The sequence below is a fragment of the Thunnus albacares genome, chromosome 7 (assembly GCF_914725855.1).
Source record: "Thunnus albacares chromosome 7, fThuAlb1.1, whole genome shotgun sequence".
NCBI classification, from domain to species: Eukaryota; Metazoa; Chordata; class Actinopteri; order Scombriformes; family Scombridae; genus Thunnus; species Thunnus albacares.
Window position 1 is genome coordinate 29,326,458 of NC_058112.1, and position 21,436 is coordinate 29,347,893.

The window sequence follows — 21,436 nt, forward strand, 5'->3', positions numbered from 1 at the left end:
ACAGCATACCTTCTCCCAAATCCCATCAAGATGCTGTTGATGAAGGTGCTTAAAGCTGAACTGCTCTAGTGGTCCTCCCTCACAACATTTTTTGACCTTTTACAGCCTATTTCATGTTTTTTTTAAAGAGAAAATCTAATTTATTTTTGACATGACAATGACTTTCATTGTGCCATATGACATGACATACAGTACATGACTCCATTCTGTCATTTTCATAGATTGCAACATCCTTATTGTGTTAAATTAAGATGCAAGACTTTGACAGGGAGGCACTGAGTTTGTTGGGTTGGGGTAAAACTTGATAAGTGTGGTTATAAATGCAGCTACAGCTGTATAAAACAAGAAAAACAGCTCTTTGTTGTTGAATTGAAATATGAGAGCCATAGTTTCTAGTGTCTGGTAAAAGTGGTTACAGAGAGATGAAATTAGGTATTTCTGCTTTGCATTTATTACATTACATGTTAATGAATGCAACGCACATGTGTACGTGCAGGTATGTGTTTGTGTCATATTGTTCTCCAAAGGGGAAAGGCAGTAATTGAGGAGGCTGAAGTTCAGGGTATATCAATCACTGAATGCTTTTTTTTCCCTTTTGCATTAATTTGAATTAATTCCATGCAATGCTTGGGGATATCTGGTTTGCAGACAGTGTTTCATGTCACATGTAACAAAACACAAACACACTCTAGAGACGCACCTGCCAACACCATTATTTATATGCAATCACAGCATCTTACATAGTATTTATAAAAATGTAACATTACCAGTGAAAATTGGCACTGGCACAGTCTATATGTTGCTTTCAATAAAATTAATCTGGGGGAACTGGGCTTACTAGCATGCATTGCTTACCCAGTTTCATTTTGGTTACTACTACAAAATGGTGCAAAAGTCAGGAATCTTTCAATCCTACTTTTAGTGCTTAAAAAGTGCCCCGTTCACTTTTATGGCAAACAAAGTTTTTGTTTGTCATCAAACATCATTTCCTTTCTCATAAAACATTTGAAAACTTGATTTGTTTTTTTGAATTCTTTTTTTGAAAAACCTTACATCCATGTTCACTTGCTAGCTGTCTTTTTCTTCCCTGCCTTTGCTGGTACATTGTTGGGTTTCTCGGTGCATTACAGCCATCTGTCGATGAGTGGAGTAATGTGAAACCACTGGCAGGTATGTGTATTGCATCACCCGCGTGCACATGCATTCTAGTGTTTGAACAGTGACCTGTTCATAAAAATATTGCTCAACAGTGGTCAAAAACTCCCCAGAGTACCCTGACATAATTGGCTAATATACAGTAATAGTTCCTACACCTGGGAAAACTGGGTAAAAGAATGTAAAGGTGGCTTTATTTTTGTTGCATAAGCTATCAGCTTGCTAACTGGTTCATTCAACAAAACAGCCTCCATTTTGTGTGTGCACATGTGTCCGTGGTATGCATCAGTTTTGAAGTATTTAAAGGTGCATTCTGTGGAATTTAGTGGCATCTAGTGGAGCAGACTTGGCAGACATGGAATATAATATTCATAAGTATGTTTTAATTAGTGTATAATCTGAAACCTGAATATAAGAATCACTGTGTTTTCATTACCTTGTCTTTTATATCTACATGGGGAGCAGGTCCTCCTCCACGGAGCCCGTCATGTTGTACTGCCATGTTTCTACAGTAGCCCAGAATGGACGAACTAAACACTCTAGAGAGGGCCTTTCACGTGTTCCACTAAATCCTACACGCTGCACCTTTAATGGATCTGACTGTTTACACCATCTCTTATTTACTTCTCTTGAAGTGAATGACGGATGAATCCAAAAATGCATTTCCTGTTTTGTTGCAGTGCCACATTTCTGAGTTCACCTTTGTTCAGCTTTGACCATGCATATGTCAGTCAGTAACACATGAATTGTTTGGTATGGAAAAGTCATTCTAGCATGTGCTATTTCCCTGTTTAATAATAAACTATCAGACTGCTCACTGCAGCATTGCTCTCACAGACTGTTTACAGTTTGTGATCGCTCGACTCAGTATTTAAGTGTGAGGTGATTATTTTGGATGGATGTATTTTAATAGATTTGAAATTAAAGGGATTAATAAACTTCCTCATCAAATTACAATTTCTTAAACCTTATGCAACAGCTCACAGAAGTATGAAAAGTAAACCTTCAACAATGTGTTCCCTTCAACTTGTGTGTAGTCATTCAGTCCTAATCAAATTTAACAAGCAGGGAAAATTTACTGAGGTCTGGACCTCTGTGCCCTTATGTTTGGCTTTGACTACTGTTCAAATGACTGGAACATGATGCCGACAGCCCCAGAGGTTCTGTTCCCATTTGGGTGACATAAACAAGTACGGTAGTAACATAAGGCATTTTACATCAAAGTGTGGACGGAATAATATAAGTTATGTTTCCTCAGCATTCATGTTGTCAGAGGCAAAGTCATTAACCTTTGCTAGAGCCCCCTAAATTTATACTTACAAATGCCAAAAAAATGATGAAACTGGTGAACTTATTTGTATTTCTTCTACTTCCTTGAAAGGGTTTTATTCCTGGAAAGTCGCATTTGTCTTTGCTGTGTAAATCATTTTGGTGAGATCAAGTACAAGGCACATCATAGGAGACAAATGGACATCAAATGCGGTCCTCTGGTATGATGTTGGAATGTATCTGTTGGTATGTAACACTGGCTTTTTTTCCATCTTCCAAAGATGGATAGGGCCTCAGGCAGTTTAGTATGGAAACTAATAAATCTTGACTAATGACAAATTTTTTTTTCATGATACACAAATAAAAGCAAGATTTAAAAACTTATATGATGATTTACAAATAAATTGTGGTTGATAACCATATCCATGTATCATGAAGTGGTCAGGACAGGGATATAGCCACTGCTTGATGTGTGATGTGAAAAAAACATGCAGTCAGTGAAGATGCCAAAATAAAACACACACAACACATATAGACTTTTATACATTGTCTTTTGGGAGAAAATAGCCTTTCTGAACAACAAAACTTTGCTGAAAAGAATGATGTCCAAGTTTTCCAATAGCTTCTAAACACCACATGCATTTGTGGATCAAATGGCGTTAAAGAGTCTTAAAACTCCACACAAAAATGTAACCAAGTCCACACATCTAAAAATCTCCAAAAAAACAATTTGTAAAATATTTTATATGTGTGTAATGAAAGACAAGTGTGTCACTAGTATTGAAAATGATTTCTCTCCATAGATTAAAGACTATATTTGGTTGTAGATGTGAATGTCTGCGAGTGTCATCCCTGTGATGAACAGGGAGCCTGTTCTGTCCAGATTTTTTATGGGATTTTCTTTGGCATTCTTTGGAAAAAAAGTGATAGCTCATGATGAAGGATGTGAGCGTGACTTGTATTAAAGACTATTAAGACTGAGTGATCCTTAAGGGCCACCTGATATGTGAGACTAGGGGCTGTCTTCAAATGCAAAGGGGTCAACTACTTCTTAAAACAAGCCACATGGGACAGATACGTTTCCTTTGGGTTTGTACAAACACCTCTGAGGATGTGCCTGTTTGAAGTGTGTCCGGTGTGGTGGTTACATGTGTATCAACACTGTAAAATCAATGTGTAATACATTCAACAGTGATATGGTAAAAAAAGAACAAAAATTATTACAAAATATTCTGTAGCACAAACTTTTTTAAAGGAATATACAGGATTATATTTTCTTTATTATATATATGGATTATGGATTATTATACTGCATATTATGGGATGTCCCATGTGACCCATGAGCTGACCTCAAATGCAAAGAGGTCAGTTCCCTCTTAACACAGTCAACATAGGGTAGATCAGTTTCCAAAAAGGTATGAACAAACTCTCTTGAGGATGTCTCTGTTTGAAGTGTAAGTAAGAGAGTAGATGACACCAGTGTTTGAATTGTGACAGAGGTATTCACGTTGGAGGGTGGAAGAGATGAGGGGTTTGTAGTGATATGTGAGATGAGATTGCAAGGAAAAGGTGTGGCAAATGTGGCAGGAATCTTGTAAAAAGAGAGAAAAGAATAGGTTAACAGAGAAAGTGTTCCAGAAACTCTGAACAATGCAGCAGTTCAATTTATTTTCTCCCAAATCATGATGAGGAGAAAAAAAAATGAGGCACTTTACAAACTGAAAGAATTAAAATCTGATGAAAAATGTATCTTTACATGTAGCGATTAAAGATGTCCATAAAATAGTGCATACTAAACAAGAATCCCTCTGTGTCACGTAGCCTGCAGTAAACCATGGTGTGTCAAGACATTTAGGTTAAACAAATACTGCATGTATATATTTTGGAACTGGAAGAAAAGGACAAAGACGCATCATACCAGGGCTTTGATTTTTACAGAAAAAGAAACCTGTAATTTAATACAGTAAAATAGCATGAGATCCCTCAAGTCTGAACTTCTCTCTTTTTTGCGGGTCAGGGACCCCTGACAACACCCTAAGCACACCCTCACTTTGAACCCTGCACTGTAAAAAATGACTGTGATATCCAATGTAATTTAATGTATTTCTGCACAGTTAATTGCTGTGAATATTTTTACAGTATAGTACTGTGTATTTGGCCTAAAAACACAGTAATCATAATGATACTGTAGAAATCACAGTAGTGAACACACTACTGTAGAAAATCACAGTAACCATTATGTTACTGTAGAAAATCACAGTAACTATTATAATACTGTAGAAAATCACAGTAATTGTTTTAGTGCTGTAGAAAATCACAGTAACTATTTTAGTACTATAGAAAATCACAGTAACCATTATGTTACTGTAGAAAATCACAGTAACTATTTTAGTTCTGTAGAAAATCACAGTAACTATTTTAGTACTATAGAAAATCACAGTAACCATATGTTACTGAAGAAAATCACAGTAACTATTTTAGTTCTATAGAAAATCACAGTAACTATTATAATACTGTAGAAAACCACAGTAATATTGATACTACTGCAGACACCATTATGTTACTCCATTTGAGGTAGCAGCTTTCCCTTTCGTAAAGAAAATCACTAATTTGAAGATTATTTTGTTACCTGAGTACCTGGTGACTTGACATCTCCCACAGTTGAATATCCATGTTTAGATTACCTAAGAGTGTTTTGTTTCAAGGAAATAACAGTGTCTATTGTCAGTGTCTATATTATATATATATCAAATTCAGTGATTTGATTTTGTGTTTTATGTTTTTTAACTCGTAGTGGGCTTATTAAATAAACATCTGTATTATTTTTTCGTGAGGATTTGTTTAACTGTGGTTACAGATTTAAACAAGCTGTTTACATATTGTATTTTTAACGTTGTCATTGTAATATTTGCTAATGTTTGTAATATATACATTTGAAAACTTTGTTACAGAATGATATTTAGAGGACAGAAAGTTGCATATGGTCCCTGCTTCTTTTATGGCAAACACTGAAAAGAAAACATTTATTTACTTCATTCTTATTTACTATATTCGTATTTACAGTGTTAAGTAAGCCCATGCAGTCCGAATATTTCATGCTGTTGCTACTTCACATTAAAAGCTTCTCACTGGTGTACCACTGTGTGGCTTTTATTATGAAGTATGTACAGGAAGTATAAAACAGACTGCAGTATTGGTCAGTAAACATTGGTCTATGCAAAATGTCTTGTGCTGTTTGGTCAGCCGATCAGTTTTATATATTGCAAAAGAGAATGGGTAAAAGAGAAAACAGCTGAATTGAGCTGGTAGATGTAGAACTGCAGGCAACAGGCTCTTTTACTACAGTTTATGTCATTAAGGGTAAACAACTTATTTTGTTCTGCTGTCCTGTCTGAGGGAAACCCATTTGCAGTGCGCATCACAGATATAATTGCAGCAGTTCACTATTCAGTGTGGGTATTTCCGCCATATGGAAGAAGGCCATTAGATTTCTGTAAACATGGTGCACAATCCCTGTGCACAATGAAAATAAGTAATAAGTAAAATGTAGTAGTTACTGTTCAACAGTTAATAAATAATTGTCATTTAAAGAGTTGGTTCTGTACTCATTTATTGAAATTTAAATGTGGTTTGAAAGTTTACAGCATTATATGAATAACTGATCTAATTTACTGCAAAATGTCTGGTGCTGTAATCCATTACACAGTAACATAAAATTACTGTTTTTATTTTACAGTTACGTACAGCTACTGTAAAAGTAGATACAGTACCATTAAATTACTGTTTCATTTTACAATTGCTACTGTAAATAAAAACATTTATTTTACAGTAAGTTTACTGTGTTTATATTTACAGTAATTAACTGGCAGCAATTGACAAGTAACTTACTGTAAAATGAATTACAGTAAATAACTGGCAGCAGTTGACAAGTAACTTACTGTAAAATGAATTACAGTAAGTTACTTGTCAATTGCTGCCAATTAATTACTGTAAAAATCACAGTAAGTTTTTTACAGTGTGGTTTTATAACTGCTTAAAGAACCTTGCTGGTTATGTTTCCCTTCACTGTGTGTAGTGTATATTTCAGGGTTTCTCAGCCTTTTTTGGCTGACCTTAGGGTTAGGTTGCCTTTCGAGGCAGCTGGACTCGCGAGATCACAAGATATCACAAGATCTCTCAAGAAAAATCATCTGGAGCATCAGGTTAAAGGTTAGGGCCCAAAGTTAATATTCCTTGAGCAAATACTATAATAGAGTATTTCTTCAATAATAACTAATGTTAGTTTCACAATTTGCATAACCCTGTAGTTAAAGAGCAATAAAGACAGAATAAGCCTTTCAAACTACCTTCAGAACTGGCATTGCTGGTTGATGGTCAGATATCCACATTTCTCTAATAAAAGACTATTTAGGTCATACATTATATTTCGTTTTGTTTTTATTCACTAAATTTTTCAACCTATGTCTTTTAATGAGAATATTTTATTGATGATAAATGATTTGTGAAATCTTCTGTGACCCTGTCTCCATTTTGTGTGACCCCCCACGGGGTTGTAACCTAATAGTTGAGAAACTGCTTTACTGGACAGTACCAAGGGAACAGTCAGAGGGGAGACAAATGATGATATATAAACAAAGATTAAATTTTAAGTTATGACTGTAATTATGTTTACATGTGTGAATTCTTTCTGTACTGCTTTTGAAATGTTAAACAACAAATTCTAAATCATTTATCTGTCTCTTTCTCTGCGTAGTGTATTATGTCTATTGCACCATCTTTCTCTCTGGGTGCCTCACATACACACTAGAGCCAGCACACAAGATAACATCCAGACTCCAGTGAATTTTTGGATATTTCACACCAAACTCTCACAACCGGGGACAGAGCCACATGCTGCAGTCATCGATCTGAAACCTGCTGTGACTCAAAGGGTGAGTCTGGCATTCAGTCAGGACTTCAAACAAAAGAAAATACCTTGTTTTGCGCATCCCACTATTGCATCTGTCTCACACAAGAGTCACATGACAAAGACAGACCGTGCAAATGTGGTCCCATCTGCATCACATTTCCTCTCTGTCTTTGATTTACTCTCACGTTGCAAAGTTCTCAGCAGGTAGTGTTTGCTTCAGTGATTACACAGCTGCTTGCTTCCATCTAGTGGTTATCTACCTGCACTCCAGTACTCCTGTAACCACAGGACAAGAGGCCATGGAATTGGAATTGGAAATTTCATGGGTCGGTTCACCCACATACAAAATCTAGCCATGTTGTTTTGGTTTTATTCTCCAAAGTGTCAAGATGTTGCCTCTAAGACTTCTTACATTATTTGGTGGTTTCACTTTTTTCAGTAGAACAACATTCTAACAAAAAAATAGTCCCTATGAAGAGTAGAGCATGTTCACTGAAAGTATTTAAAAATTTCTGTCAAAACACATCCCAACGCTTGAAGTTTCTTCCTGTTAAAGCGAGATTTACCTTACCGCTGTCGCCAAGTGCTTGCTCATGGGAGAATTGTTGTGTCTCTGTAAATTAAAGAGTACGATCTAGACCTGCTCTATGTGAAAAGTGCCCTGGGATTACTTTTGTTGTGATTTGGCACTATATAAATACAACTGAAATGAACTGAATTGAATTGAATTGAATCTCATGGTCTACAAGCACTTTCAACTACTTTTCTCAGCTTGTCCCTAAATGATATATAAATAAAGTTATGTGACTATAACACATACATTTATTAATAAATACACAAATTAAAGTACAATGGATCTTATTTAATAAAGTCATTGTTTATCAGTTATCTTTCTAAACTGCAAAGGAACTACAGTAGTCACTACAGCTGTCAGATAATAATAATAATAATAATAATAATAATAATAATAATAATAATAATAATAATAATAATAATAATAATAATAATAATTTAAACTTTATTTGTGTAGCACCTTTTCAAAACAAGGTTTACAAGTTGCTTTACAGGGTGAAAACAATGAACAGCAGGAATCATGAAAGTGTTAATTGCAAAAACAATAAGAACAATAGCACCATCAATAAAACAGTAAATAAAATAAAGCAATAAAACATAAACACAGTAAGTCTGGATTTAGGAACCACCAGGAGAGCAGCATTTAAGGACCTTCTGGGCCTTAAAAATGATAAGTAAAATTTTAAAACTAACAAGTAGCCAGTACAAAGATGAAAGGATAGGTGTAATGTGCTCTCGTTTCCTGGTACCTGTTAAAATCCAGGCAGCTGCAGTTTTGGATTAATAGTAGAGAGGAGAAACAGTTTTTGCTGCAGACAGAGAAAAGAGAGTTGCAATAATCAAGCTGCAATGAAATAAAAGCATAAATGATTGTTTCAAGGTTTTTGGTAGACGGAAATGGCTTAATTATAGAGATTTTCCTAAAAAGCATGACTCTATGACAGATTTGATGTGGCTGCTCAAAGTGAGGTTGCTCTCAATTAAAACACCAAGGTTTCTACACTGCAGAGTAATTAGATGAGAGTATGAATCTGGTATGTTTGTAATTTGAGTGTTGGAGAAGTCAGTGCCCACAAGAAGTATCTCAGTCTTTTGTTGAGTTGAGTTGAAGGAAATTTTCAGCCATCCATTTATGAATGTTTTCAAGACAATTGATGAGCAAAAAAAATTCATTGAAGTTATTGAGGTCACAGCTTAGGTAAACCTGGGTATTGTCTGCGAAAAAATGTAAACTTATGTTGTGTGATCTTATGAGATGTCCCAAAAGCAGCATGTAAATGGTGAATAGTGCAGCCTAGAGGTGGAAGACTTAGACTCAGCAATACCAACACAGAAAGTCCTGTCTGTATGACTTCACTAAACGCTATACTGAGATCTAGGAGTACTAAAATGGGACGTCCAGCATCAGCAGCTAAAAGCAAGTCATTCATGACCTTAAGAATGGCAGTTTCTGTAGTGTGGTGAGCTCTAAAAGCCGACTGGAATTACTCAATCATAGAGTTATCATTCATAAAGGCATAAATGAAGTTTAGAGATAGGTTTAAAATTGTTTAAATCATTTAAATTGAGTCCAGGTCTCTTTAACAGGAGTTGAACATGAGCATTTTTGAAATAGTGGGGGACAGTACCAGAGGAAAGGGAGCTATTTAAAATGTTCAGTATTAAAGAGCTTCATCAGAGCCTTTAAGTCCTCATGGTGGCCAGGGACTTTTGATGCTTTCCCCTGACACTCTGCTTTACTACATTTACTGCATCACATGAGGGTGAGAAATCATGTATGTATGTATGTATGTATGTAATCATGACTATGTAGCAGCTACTGTACAAGGTGCAGAGCTACTACATGCTAACAGACAGGCACAGACTATTACACACAGGACTGCATCGAATGTGGAGCATCCCGTCACGAACTTAGCTGATACACTCCCCTGGATATGTCCAAACACTGCTGGATTAGCTGCAGAGGCTCCCAAACCAGACCAGACTTCCCTAATGACTCTTCTTACTGGCATCGCACCGGTCCTAGACTGAAAGCATCAACTCCAGCCAACATTTGGTCTGACGTCATCTGCTGCCCTGGATTAGCCACGGAGGCTCCAAAACCAGACTTCCCTGATGCTTCTTACTGGCACAGCACTGGCGCTAGACTGAAAGCATGAACTCCAGCCGAGGACTTGGTCTGATGTTGTCCGCTGCAGAGGCAAATCCAGCAAGAAAACAGATAAGAGAGCACCAACGCCCACTCCACCACCTAAACTTTCGTTGCATAACAGATATGATCTTCTGACTAATACTAACTACTGTATGTTGAACCCAAGGAAGCTAATCACACCACTAGCATTAAGGCTATCCAAAATCCAAGAAATAGCCACAAAGCCACTGCAAGGCCAAGAGCCAAGAGAACATGGCTAACAACGTTGAACACAGGGAAGCTAATCACACAACTAGCATTAAAGCTAACCAAAACCTAAAGCATTGCTAGGCTGAGGGCCAGAAGAAATACTGCTAACTTCTCACCTGAGCCAGACACTATTCTGATTGGGGACTCTATAACCAAGCGTACAAGAAAGCCAAAAACCAAAAATTTATGTGGATGTGGATAGCACATCTGTCAGGAAGATAAAAGAGGTGTTGCACATCCTCTACACATCCATGTTGTATGAACATTATTAGAAAGATGAGAACTCCCGCAACACTTGTAGTATGAGGAACAACTTTATTGACCGACGCGTTTTGGCTTGTGGCCTTCATCAGGGTCATGAACATTATTATCCATACTGGATCCTTTGACATTCTGCAGAGGAAAACTGGTTCTGAGATCCTGCAGAAAGACTTTCCCCTGCTACTGGAAAAACTGAGTGACTGGGAAAGGAATTGAGTCTTTTAGAATATTCCTTGGCCTGAATACATGGCTGACATCGGCGTGCCTCACCAATGGGATAAATGTTTATTGACAATTTCGATATCTTTTGGAACCATAAAGAATGCTTTAAACTTGATTGGGTTCATCCAAACATCATTGGATAAGGGGCTACTTAGCACCAATCTACATCATGTCCTTGGCATGCTAAACCCAAACAAGAATGTGTGGATAAGTGCAAAGGACAGTGCACACAGACAGACAGCCTATATCTCTCCCCCCCCTCCCTGTTCCCCCCTTACAGCGCACACAGGACAGCACATGGAGGCAAACAACTATCACAGTTATCAACTCAGGTGTCCACTTGAGATGAGACAGACCCTATGCTGCTTTATTAAACATACCAGTGATCTTAAACAGTCGGTGGCATGGTCAAACACATTGTAGCAATCACACACCATCTGGTAATAATCTTAAATTTGTAAATGTTCAGTCACAACCAGTCTCCTTTCCTGCCACCGAATCCCAGCAGCTGAAATTAGCGCTTTTTAATGCCAGATCATTGGCTAGCAAATCCTTCTTGGTTAATGATCTGATGACTGAAAAGAATTTGCATCGTGTACTCTTAGTTGAGACCTGGCTAAACAGCACTACTGGTGTAGCGACACTTATAGAGCCCTGTCCTCCAAACTACAATTCCTCAGTCAGATAAAACAAGAGAGGAGGAGGGATTGCAGGCCTTTTCTCTACACAGTTTGAACAGTTTGACCTTGGTTTGACCTAGGTGAATTTACTGGAACTCAAAGCAGAATTATCAGTACTTATCATTACATTATATCGACTGCCGAGATATTCATCAGTATTCCTACAGGAATTCTCAGAGATGATCTCACTTGGTGTCACTATATATGATCCTGAATAGAGACCTGAACATCCATATTAATAAGAAGAATGACCTCAAAGCTATGGAGCGTATAAATTTACTGGATAGATTTGAACTCACCCAACATGTAAATGAAACCACTCATCAGCATGGTAACATTTGGTAGATTTAGTAATAATAAAAGGGTTAAACACTGATAATGTTTCATTATTTGAACTACCTATTTCAGACCATCACTATGTGTTTTTTGATGCCAACCTAACCATAACAAAGACTAAAAGGGAATTTCTGGTTCAAAAGAGATTCCTTGATTGCGAGGATGAAGAAACGTTCTTTAATATTATGAGCCATATAGTTATGACTGCTCTTTAAATGACATGGTTGAAATTTTCAACAATACCTTGTCATCTGCTTTAAATACTGTTGTCCATTAAAGGTTAAAAAGGGGTTGACTGACAGAATCTCCCTATGGTTAAACAATAACAGTCTTAATGAGATCAAAAATCTGTCGGGCAGCTGAAAGAAAATGGAGGAAAACTAGGCTGACAGTTCACTGTAATAGATACAAAGAAGTAATGATTGCATATAACAAAGCAATACATCTGGCAAGAATGGATTACTTTTCCAAGATTATTACAGAGAACGCTGGGAACTCTAGATTATTATTCTCCACTACTGACCAGCTACTCGGCATGGTAATGCACTGACCAGCTATAGGCAGATATCCAACCTTCCATTCATTAGTGAAATACTTTCTCAGTGCAAATAAATTCCTTTCTTAAAGAAAACATTATCTTGGAGGAATTTCAGTCAGGCTTTAGAACATACCACGGCACTGAAACTGCTCTTACTAAAATAATCAGTGACCTCAGACTAAACTCTGATGAAAATAAGGTCTCAATTCTTATCTTGTTAGACTTAAGTGCCGCATTTGATATGATTGACCATGATATTCTAATCAATCATCTTGAAAAATTGGTTGGTCTTTCTGACTATGTTACACTGGTTCAAAACATACATCAATGGGAGAAAGTTTTACGTCAGTGTTGGAGATCATGAACATGACAACTGCTTTTGGGATTCACAAGGGAATGAAAACATAATTTTTCCACTTTAGAAACACAGCTAAAGCGCGATCAAAAAGATGCTGAAAAACTGATTCATGCCTTCATTTCAAATTGACTTGATTACTGTAATGGACTTTTTACTGGCCTTCCAAAAAACAACCAATGAGAGACTTCAGCTCATTCAAAACTCTGCAGCTCAGCTATTAACCAGAATCAAGAGGAGAGAGCACATTGGTCCAGTTTTGGCCAATGGCGATTTTCGCAAAGAAATAGCTCAGTGCATAGGTTGTATGCATAGTGAGAGTGCAATCGAGAGAGAGAGCCTGTGTGTGATGGTGAGGCTGGCGACCGGAGCAGAGAGTATGAAATTAGCAATACAGCTGTGCACATAGCAATGCAGTGTATGTACAGTTTTGGCTATTTGTCAGTGAATAAATTACTACAATTCCTCAAGACCCAAGCCAAGTCCCCGTGTCTTGTTTGCCATCTGCTGATTAAAGTGAAGGGGATCAGACCCAACGTTAGCAACAACTTCGGCCCTGGAGCAGAACACAAAGTCTCCCCTGTATGTCCTGACTACTGTCTGGACGCTGAAGCAGGAAAGGTTATCAGTTGGCTTGGGGTCGCATAAAATGTGAATTTGAATGTACACGTTGAGTCGTGATGTGTGTGCTGGAAGCATTAGTAATTCATGGTAGTGATTAGCGTTAGCAATTAGCATGTGTAATTCACAGTTTAATATGTGTTAACAGATAGCATTAACGGCCATTTTGATACAATTAAACCCATGAAATGTTTAGTTTATGTAAACCCACCACAGTAGTTTGTTCAGTTTGGTTTAATAGCATTTTACTGTGTTATGTAACGTTATTCGTGTTCAAGGTGTGTAAGAGTGAGATCATTGCTAGGATACAGGTAGTTAACCAGTCAAGTTAAACCTATGGGCCTGTAGAGATGTGGGCTGGAAAGGTTTTTTGTATATCCCAGACATTGTTAGACTGTCTACAGTTGATCATTCAGTAAACACAGTTAAAAGTGTAACATGATGTTTTCAATTAGTTAAACTGAGTAAGTGACATCTATAGAACATAAGAGAGTGTTACTCATGCAGAGGAGAAAATACGTTTTTGGTTGTGTATGCTCCATATTGTTTCTATTGTGTAGGAAATGTCAAGGTGCAGTTTAAACAAGAAGATGTTTGTAGCATTGTGTATGGGATAATTAAAGTAAGTGGGGCCCATTGAGAACTTTAAAGCAGGACTGTAAGCTAAAGAGTTATTACATTGAAGTTCACAGTTATTAGAGTTGATGCAAGCTGAACTAACACCACAATATGAATAACATTGCTGATAACTATTTTTTTAACATGTTTTTATTTTTGTCTTTTTTCATGTGAAGCACTTGGTGCGTGTAATTTCTTTGTTGTAAAGCACTTTGAGCTGCATTTCCTGTATGAAACGTGCAATACAAATAAAGTCTGTTATTATTAATATTAATTGTGCAAGGAGGAAAAGGATGGCAAGGAAAATTGCAGACTACAGAAACCACCTATGGTTTAACCTGAGATGCTAAACTAAAAATATTGGCAGAGGTAGAATTAAGAACTCGAGACCGTAACTGTGTACATACTGGAAACTGGAGCAAGTTACAGTATTTTCCTCTAAGATAAAGTGCTGCGTGAAGTGAAGAACAAGCACAGTAAATTATTAATACGATAGACAGTGGTTAATCATCACTGAAGCTGGACGGCATGATTATTTAGTGTGCAGCATCATGTGCTGAGATGTGTGCCTTCCACGTCACAGCTGTGATGATACGGATGGATGAGTTGGGCGTGGAAAGACCAATTGCTTTGCTGGCTGCATGGATGTTCTTCAAGTGGCTCCTTGAGTCAGTAACTGATAAACATACTGATCATTGAACTGGTAATGCATGAGAAAGTGAGGTTATTGTTCAGTCTAGTGCTGACATATTTTAATGTCTTAACCATCTCAACATTCATTTTCTTACATACTGTGGTTTCAGGATGTAACAGTGAAGAATGTTATCGTTGCAACATGAACTATGAAGTGTTGGTATAATGATTGGCCAAAGCAATACAGGAGTCTCATCTGCATATTTGAAGGAACTGAATAGAACTTACATACATAATTACTTCCAAAATTTGTACATTTTAATCTGGAGGCCGAAAAGGTTGGTTTATTTCATAACGAAGGTTATGATATTGTTACCCTAGTTCTATAAGCAAAGGCAGAGCCGTCCGCTGGACTCCATGTGTAATACTCTCCTTCAGTCACACGCATGTGTTCACCCACTGATATTTTGGATAAATGTAGCCAGCCATGACAACAAGATGGTCGAGGTAAATGAAGACCCTCATGCCTCGGTTGCGCAGTGGCTGAAGCGCCGTGTCCATGCATCTTCTTAGGGTGCAGGGGGCCAGGGAATAGCCAAACGGCAGTTTGTCGCGCTCATAGGCTATCCCCTGGAAACCGAAATGCAGGAACTTCTTGTGTTTCAGAGCCACCTCGACATGAAAGTATGCATCCTTCAGCATCCTAAAAACTTCGCCTTCACATCGCAGAGGGGCTGGTGAATACAGCCCTCGCCATCAGGATGCTGTCTGCCATAGACAGTCATTCCTGTGCTGTCGGTTTGCTCCAAGTAGAGGTGGCAGGAGCTATATGTGCTCTGTTCCACCGATGCTCTCTGCTTCTCTCCGTTGTGATGTTACTGAGTTGCGATGCCTCACCTCATCCCCTCTGAGGGTGGGAGGGTGGCTGATGAGAGCTGCGTCGAGGGGAGGCACACCAGGGATGGTGGCCTCCGTGCGGCTCTACACCCTGAGAAACCTGTTCATGCAACAAATCTACAACGAGTTACAACCTAATTTTCACCCAAATGAGCCGTCCTCTGAGCTTGACTAATAACATTGGTCTCTATGTGCAGCCGGCTGTGAAACGGGTGCAAAGGTACCGTCTAGAAAGTGCAGCACTGAAAAGAGATACTGCAAAAATATTCAGTAAATTCACTCTTATACAGTGTAGTCATATTAATAATTTCTTTGGCTTGTTTTATGGAAGACTATTGCTCTTTCTAATACTTGTGTGTGTGTGTGTTTGCCTGTTATATAGTTCTATAGTGTAATTTGTCTGTCTTCTGTTGTGTAACTAATTGTATAATTCAATTTTTCTTATTTGTATCTATTTATTTATATTTATTTATTAACCTGCTTTGCCACACATAAATTGTGATATTGTGTACAATACAAGACATGCTGATTGTTGTTATCCTCCAAAATGTTAGATATTGACAGTGTTGACTGAATTTCTTTCACAACCTCAGCTCTGAAGAACCAAGTCAAGCAAACTGAACTGTTCATACTAGGGATGTGCCTGAATACAAACACGTTATTCGGCAAAGCACAAATAGTGGGTTTTTTACGAACATTTATTTCATACCAATATTTCAAAAAATATTTGTTTTCAGGAAGAAAAATAAAACCATATCAAGTACTAGTGTGCAGGTTGGTTACATCGCTATTTCAGTCTCTCTCCTCTGTTCCGTTGTTGTTTCCATATCAGCAGGTCTCAATGAGTGGAGTCACATCCACCTGCTACATGATGCACATTTCCTTATTTGGACATCACTCCCGCAGTTGGGGGTGTTCCCCAGAGATAAAGCTGAGCTACTGCCAGGCTCGAAGTGCTCTCAAGGGACTCTCCATAACCTGTTGTTCCCCTTCTCTGTTCCACAAAGTTAGGTTGTAAAAAATAGGCAATAAATGAAAAGTGCAAAGCAATAATTTCATTTGAAGTTCCTCCCCACTCATTACACGCTGTGCTGTCTCTGTGTAATGGGTGTATAAATACCAACAGGTCTGTGTGCATAATTGCAATGATCAGAGTTTTAGCTCAGTAGTCAGCGCAGTCGCCTATGATCTGGGAGACTCGAGTTAAAGACCCATTGTGGGGATCTCCCTCGTAAGATAGTTTATTCATAAACACTTATTTTAACACACTAATATCCTAAAATTAAAAGTGTAATAAAAACAAAAACAGGATTTTTACGCCTATTTGCACTTTTATTCAAATACAAATACAAATATAAATAATTTTGCTGCCTCAACAAATACAAATACAAATACTGGGCTCTCTGCACATCCCTAGTTCATACCGTGACCTTCTCTTTGTGAAACTTGCATACTAGCAGACAGATGACTGAGCCTGTGCTCACTGATTTCCACACTCTCACACAAACATGCATGCACAAATATACATATAGCACTTGCCATATTTAACAGCACTGGCTATTTTCTACCGCAAGACAAATTTTCTTTCCTTGTTATAAATACTGCTGCATATTTTCTATTTTTTAGGTGAGATATTTTTATGAGCATAATAACTGTCCTACACAATGTAAGTTTGTTTCTGTACTTTGCTGTTTTGTACACTTCTCTGTTCATGAAAGCAGAAATACTCTATAGCACTATTACTGCTATGACTACCGCCTCACTTTTTTTGTCTAACATTTTACATTTGTACCAGTTAACTATTCCTTGAATCCACAGTTTACAGATTTACAATGAGTAAATTAGTACAATGACGCTCAAACCTCATTATCACCAAGATTGAAAACAACCACGAGTGTGGAGCTCAAGGGTCAGAGGTACTGTGCTGTGACAAAGTTCCTGTGACCTGAGGATACTAAAGTCTACCCAAAAGTAAAAAGAGATGTAAGCTAAGAAGATAAGTAGTTTTATTTCACATGAAGCCAGCCTTTGTTTGGAGTTTAGCATCTTTATCTACTGTTGATACCTGAAACCCTAAATGGGCTGGCTCCTCCTGACTGCCCCTGGACATCGAACTGCACTGACAAACAAAAGCTCACTTGTCTAAACAGCCAAGAAAAATGCCAACATTTTTCTTGCTTACCCATTTGCAAACGTGATCATGGGAGCAAATGTGCACTCTGTATCAGGTGTACTGGATATAATGATCTTGCTTCCATTTGCAGTTATAAAACTGAAATGCAGGTATCTACATACATGAGAGGTATAGGCTATGGGCTTCATCACTAAATAGAAAGAAAAGAAAAAAGTACACTTTATTGCAATCTTAATTTAGCAAATTATTCAATACAAGCCTCTAAGAAAAAACACGATTGCTTCACTCGCTCAAATTGTTTGGTCTCACTGTCAAAGACATGTATCCTCATCTGCTTCCATTTTATTATGGCTTGAATCAGTTATCTATTAGCCGAAAGAAGGGACTGCTGGGATTTGTCACATGCTTATGCATTTGATGTTTTAATTTTACCAGCTGAATATGATATTTAGTGCCTTTTTAAGATTTTCTGCAGTGTTTAGAGCTGAAATCTTCCATAGAATGAGAGTATCTGCCAGTAGGATGACTCATCTTGTATTTGTTTGAAATGTAACTTTAATGTGTCCTCTAGAGAGTGGAGTGGCACCATAACCTTACAGTTTTTTTGCTTTTGAAAATCTTTAGCATCTTTCAGACATAGACAACTGTCACTGACTAGGAAAAGGCTAGTAAACATATAAAAACTAATGTATCATACAACTTTATGTACTTTGGGGCGCTTTTGTCCCATCATAGCCTGAATACACTCAGCAACTCCAACAAATAAGATTTAGTTTTAGATACATCTTATGGACAACATACTGAAGTGTGAACTGATAAAAGTCTGAAAATGATTTATGAAAACTTCATCTGGATGCCAAAGACAGCAAGCTCAATTGATTTATTAAATATATAAACCAGGTGTCAGGTAGTATGCAACACAGGGATAATAATAATAATAATAATAAATGAGGCCCTGAACAGATTGTTTTGCACATGTTGACAGAGTGACGTGTTTACACATCTGCAGTTGAGGCTGTTTGTTTTGTGTTCATATTTTTCTAAATTCTTCACTCAAATGGGATGGGGAGAAAAAACATCACCCCTGGATTCAGCTGTGTACACTTGCACTCCCCATGCAGTCAGACCTTTTACCATTCACACACATACACAAACAACATGTTCCCACTTTAGTATCTTTTATTCAGTTCCTGTTTCTTGGTTGAAGTTTAATCAAAGAACATTTCTTGTTTTAGCTCAGAGCACTTTAATCCGTCTCAACTACATTCAAGACTGATATTAACCACATACTTTGAAACCATGCAATTGATTCCACTGAAATATCACATCTTTTGTGGAACACATGCACACTTGGTCATTTCACATTCCACAGTGGCTTACATTTAGCTCTTAGTGCCGTAATGCTGTAAGAAAATAGCACTGCACTTCGCTGTGGGCAGTGGTGATTGAAAAGTTCAAAAATAATTAAAAAAACAAACAATTTATATCAGAAGTTTTCATATTTAATTATGTACATGTGATTGTATTTTATCTCACATTGTCACCCAGAGTTTGACAATTTGACTTTGCTGGTGACACAAAGCCAAAACAAAGAATTAAGAAAAAAATTAAAATGACACTTCACTTACCCCAAATGCAGGATTGTCTGTCCCCTGCTCCTTGAGTCCAAGTTCTATTTTCTCCTCTGTAGTTAGATGCATTCTTGTGAACAAGACAAGGTGGTGTATAGTTGCTTCTGAGGGGTGAAACGGACTCCACACAAACACAGAAACACACACGGTGGGAGTAAAACTCTGACTGACCGCAGACCTACGAGGGCAACGTGAACGACCGCTTCACATCACCAGGGAAACAGAATATCACAGTCAAAAAGAGAGTGGCTAAGTTATTTTGTAATCTCCTCTCTGGCTGAAATGTCTCTGGTCTGCTGCAAGGCGAATGTAGGCTTTATTTACCCTGACTTACAGTCATGTGCCTGCTGTTGTGTGACGATGGATCCTATGAGAGAAGACAAGCACGTTTGTCACATGAATCTTTAGTTTGTCATACTCATTAAAATGGTCTTCTCCTATCAAACATTTGGAGTTGATTAATTTGAGTATCTTTTGTGTGGAGTTTCAAGGAATCCCCCTCTGGTGTTCGATTTGATTGATCTTGACTGTTTCATCAATTCTTAAGACACAGCAGTTCACCTGTTACACTGTGCACCATCTTATCAGTTATCACATTATGATACTTGACATCTGGGTGGGATGACACTGTCATTAATATCAGTTTATTTCAGATCGTTGTGTTCTGCTGACTCACTACGGGGCTAAAGCCAACAGTGACACTGCATTCAGTTCATTCACCAGACTCTGGAACAGCCTCGTGAACATTTGAGAATATGCACCTCTATTAAAACTTCATTTAAAACTTACTGCATAACTTCGCAAACTTTAACATACACACACACACAAATGCATTGAACATCAGGTAAAGTCAGTTCTTCAACCATATGTCACCCCAAGTTTGTGTCCGAAAAAATGTCAGTTTGTCAAAGAATCTCTTAAATACAACTATTTAAGTAAAATGTATTTCTATTGCTCCTTTCTAAAACAGGAAAAAAAATATTCTCAAATGATTGACTCAATGATGACTTAATGCTACAAATGATTAACAACTTAAAAGGGTATCCCATCATAAATATATGACGATAAATAAAAGAGCATATTTGCAATGAGTACTGCCGTATCTAATTATCAATTTTATAGTCGTTCATGAAATATGACTAAATGGTTGTAGGCCTGCCTCTTAAAATCGGATTTTCAATGAGGACATTGAAACTTTCCACTTTCGGTAATGAACGTGAAAACAGCCTTCTAGTGTCAGACTGCACATACATCATTCTACAAAGTGAAGCTCAAACATCAAACCGTAAGAATAAAAAGGAAAACCCATTTTTGACTGGAGGGGGACTTTACTGGAGGTTCTGGATATTGACCATTCAGTCTTTACAATCTTTGAAATTTGTCCACACTTGAAACCTCATCTGACCCAAAAGCACTTATCCACCTAGTAATTATTACCACGCATGCTCAGGAATTGGATACACTCTGGGTGTGTGAAAAACAAACACGAAAACTATGTTGAACATCACTGTCCCGCATACCAAATGTGAAACCATTTTCCTGTTACAGGAGCGAGAAATCAATTCACTCCTATGTCATGGCATATTTAGGAGACTTGTCATGAGAGTGGCGGTCATTGAGAAAAGGTTCTGCTGGGGTAGGAGCAGCTGAAGGCTGATGCTTTTCAAAGCTTGGTAGTTTTTGTTGTACAGAATCATAAGCTCACATGTCACAGAAGTGCTCTTGAGATGGTGTCTGACAGTCTCACACAGAGCCAAAGCTCACTTGAAGAAACAGTGCAGCTGTTTTGAATGAAGAAGAACTGAATGAAGAAACCAAAGGATTCTGTTTGGGTCAGTGCACCACGTAGAGATGGGCTCAAAGAAGAACAGTTTGGGATTGTTCGCTTTAGAAGTGTTGCCTGATGTGAGAACGAGTCTCTTAGCCAACTCGGTGAACATCAAAAGCATTCGGTGTTCTGCCCTGAACAGCCACCCTTTGATCTTCTTATTTATCGCTCTCACCATGTACCTATATCATCACCACAAAGAGCATTGGTAATGACTGCATTTCCCAAGCTCTTTGAAACTGTAAATAGTGTTTTACACCACGTCTTTTCTTTTCACGTGCAAAATCGCTATTCATGCCCATTTTCCAAAGCTGTAGACTGACCATGTTAAGTAATTGCCACTAGACCATAGAAACATCAGCAGTCCGATACTGT

At 37.7% G+C, this 21,436-nt stretch overlaps 1 protein-coding gene across 1 annotated transcript in view; it reads right to left on the reverse strand.

The window, feature by feature from the left end:
* The window catches only part of si:dkey-106n21.1 (solute carrier family 23 member 2), a 59,826-nt gene extending 40,229 nt beyond the window's left edge, over window positions 1-19,597 (reverse strand). The window contains exon 1 of the mRNA XM_044357880.1: window positions 19,231-19,597. Coding sequence (XP_044213815.1) covers window positions 19,231-19,302 — 72 coding nt within the window. The 5' untranslated portion in view covers window positions 19,303-19,597. The remainder of the gene's footprint in view (window positions 1-19,230) is intronic.
* Between the last annotated feature and the right edge of the window lie 1,839 nt (window positions 19,598-21,436).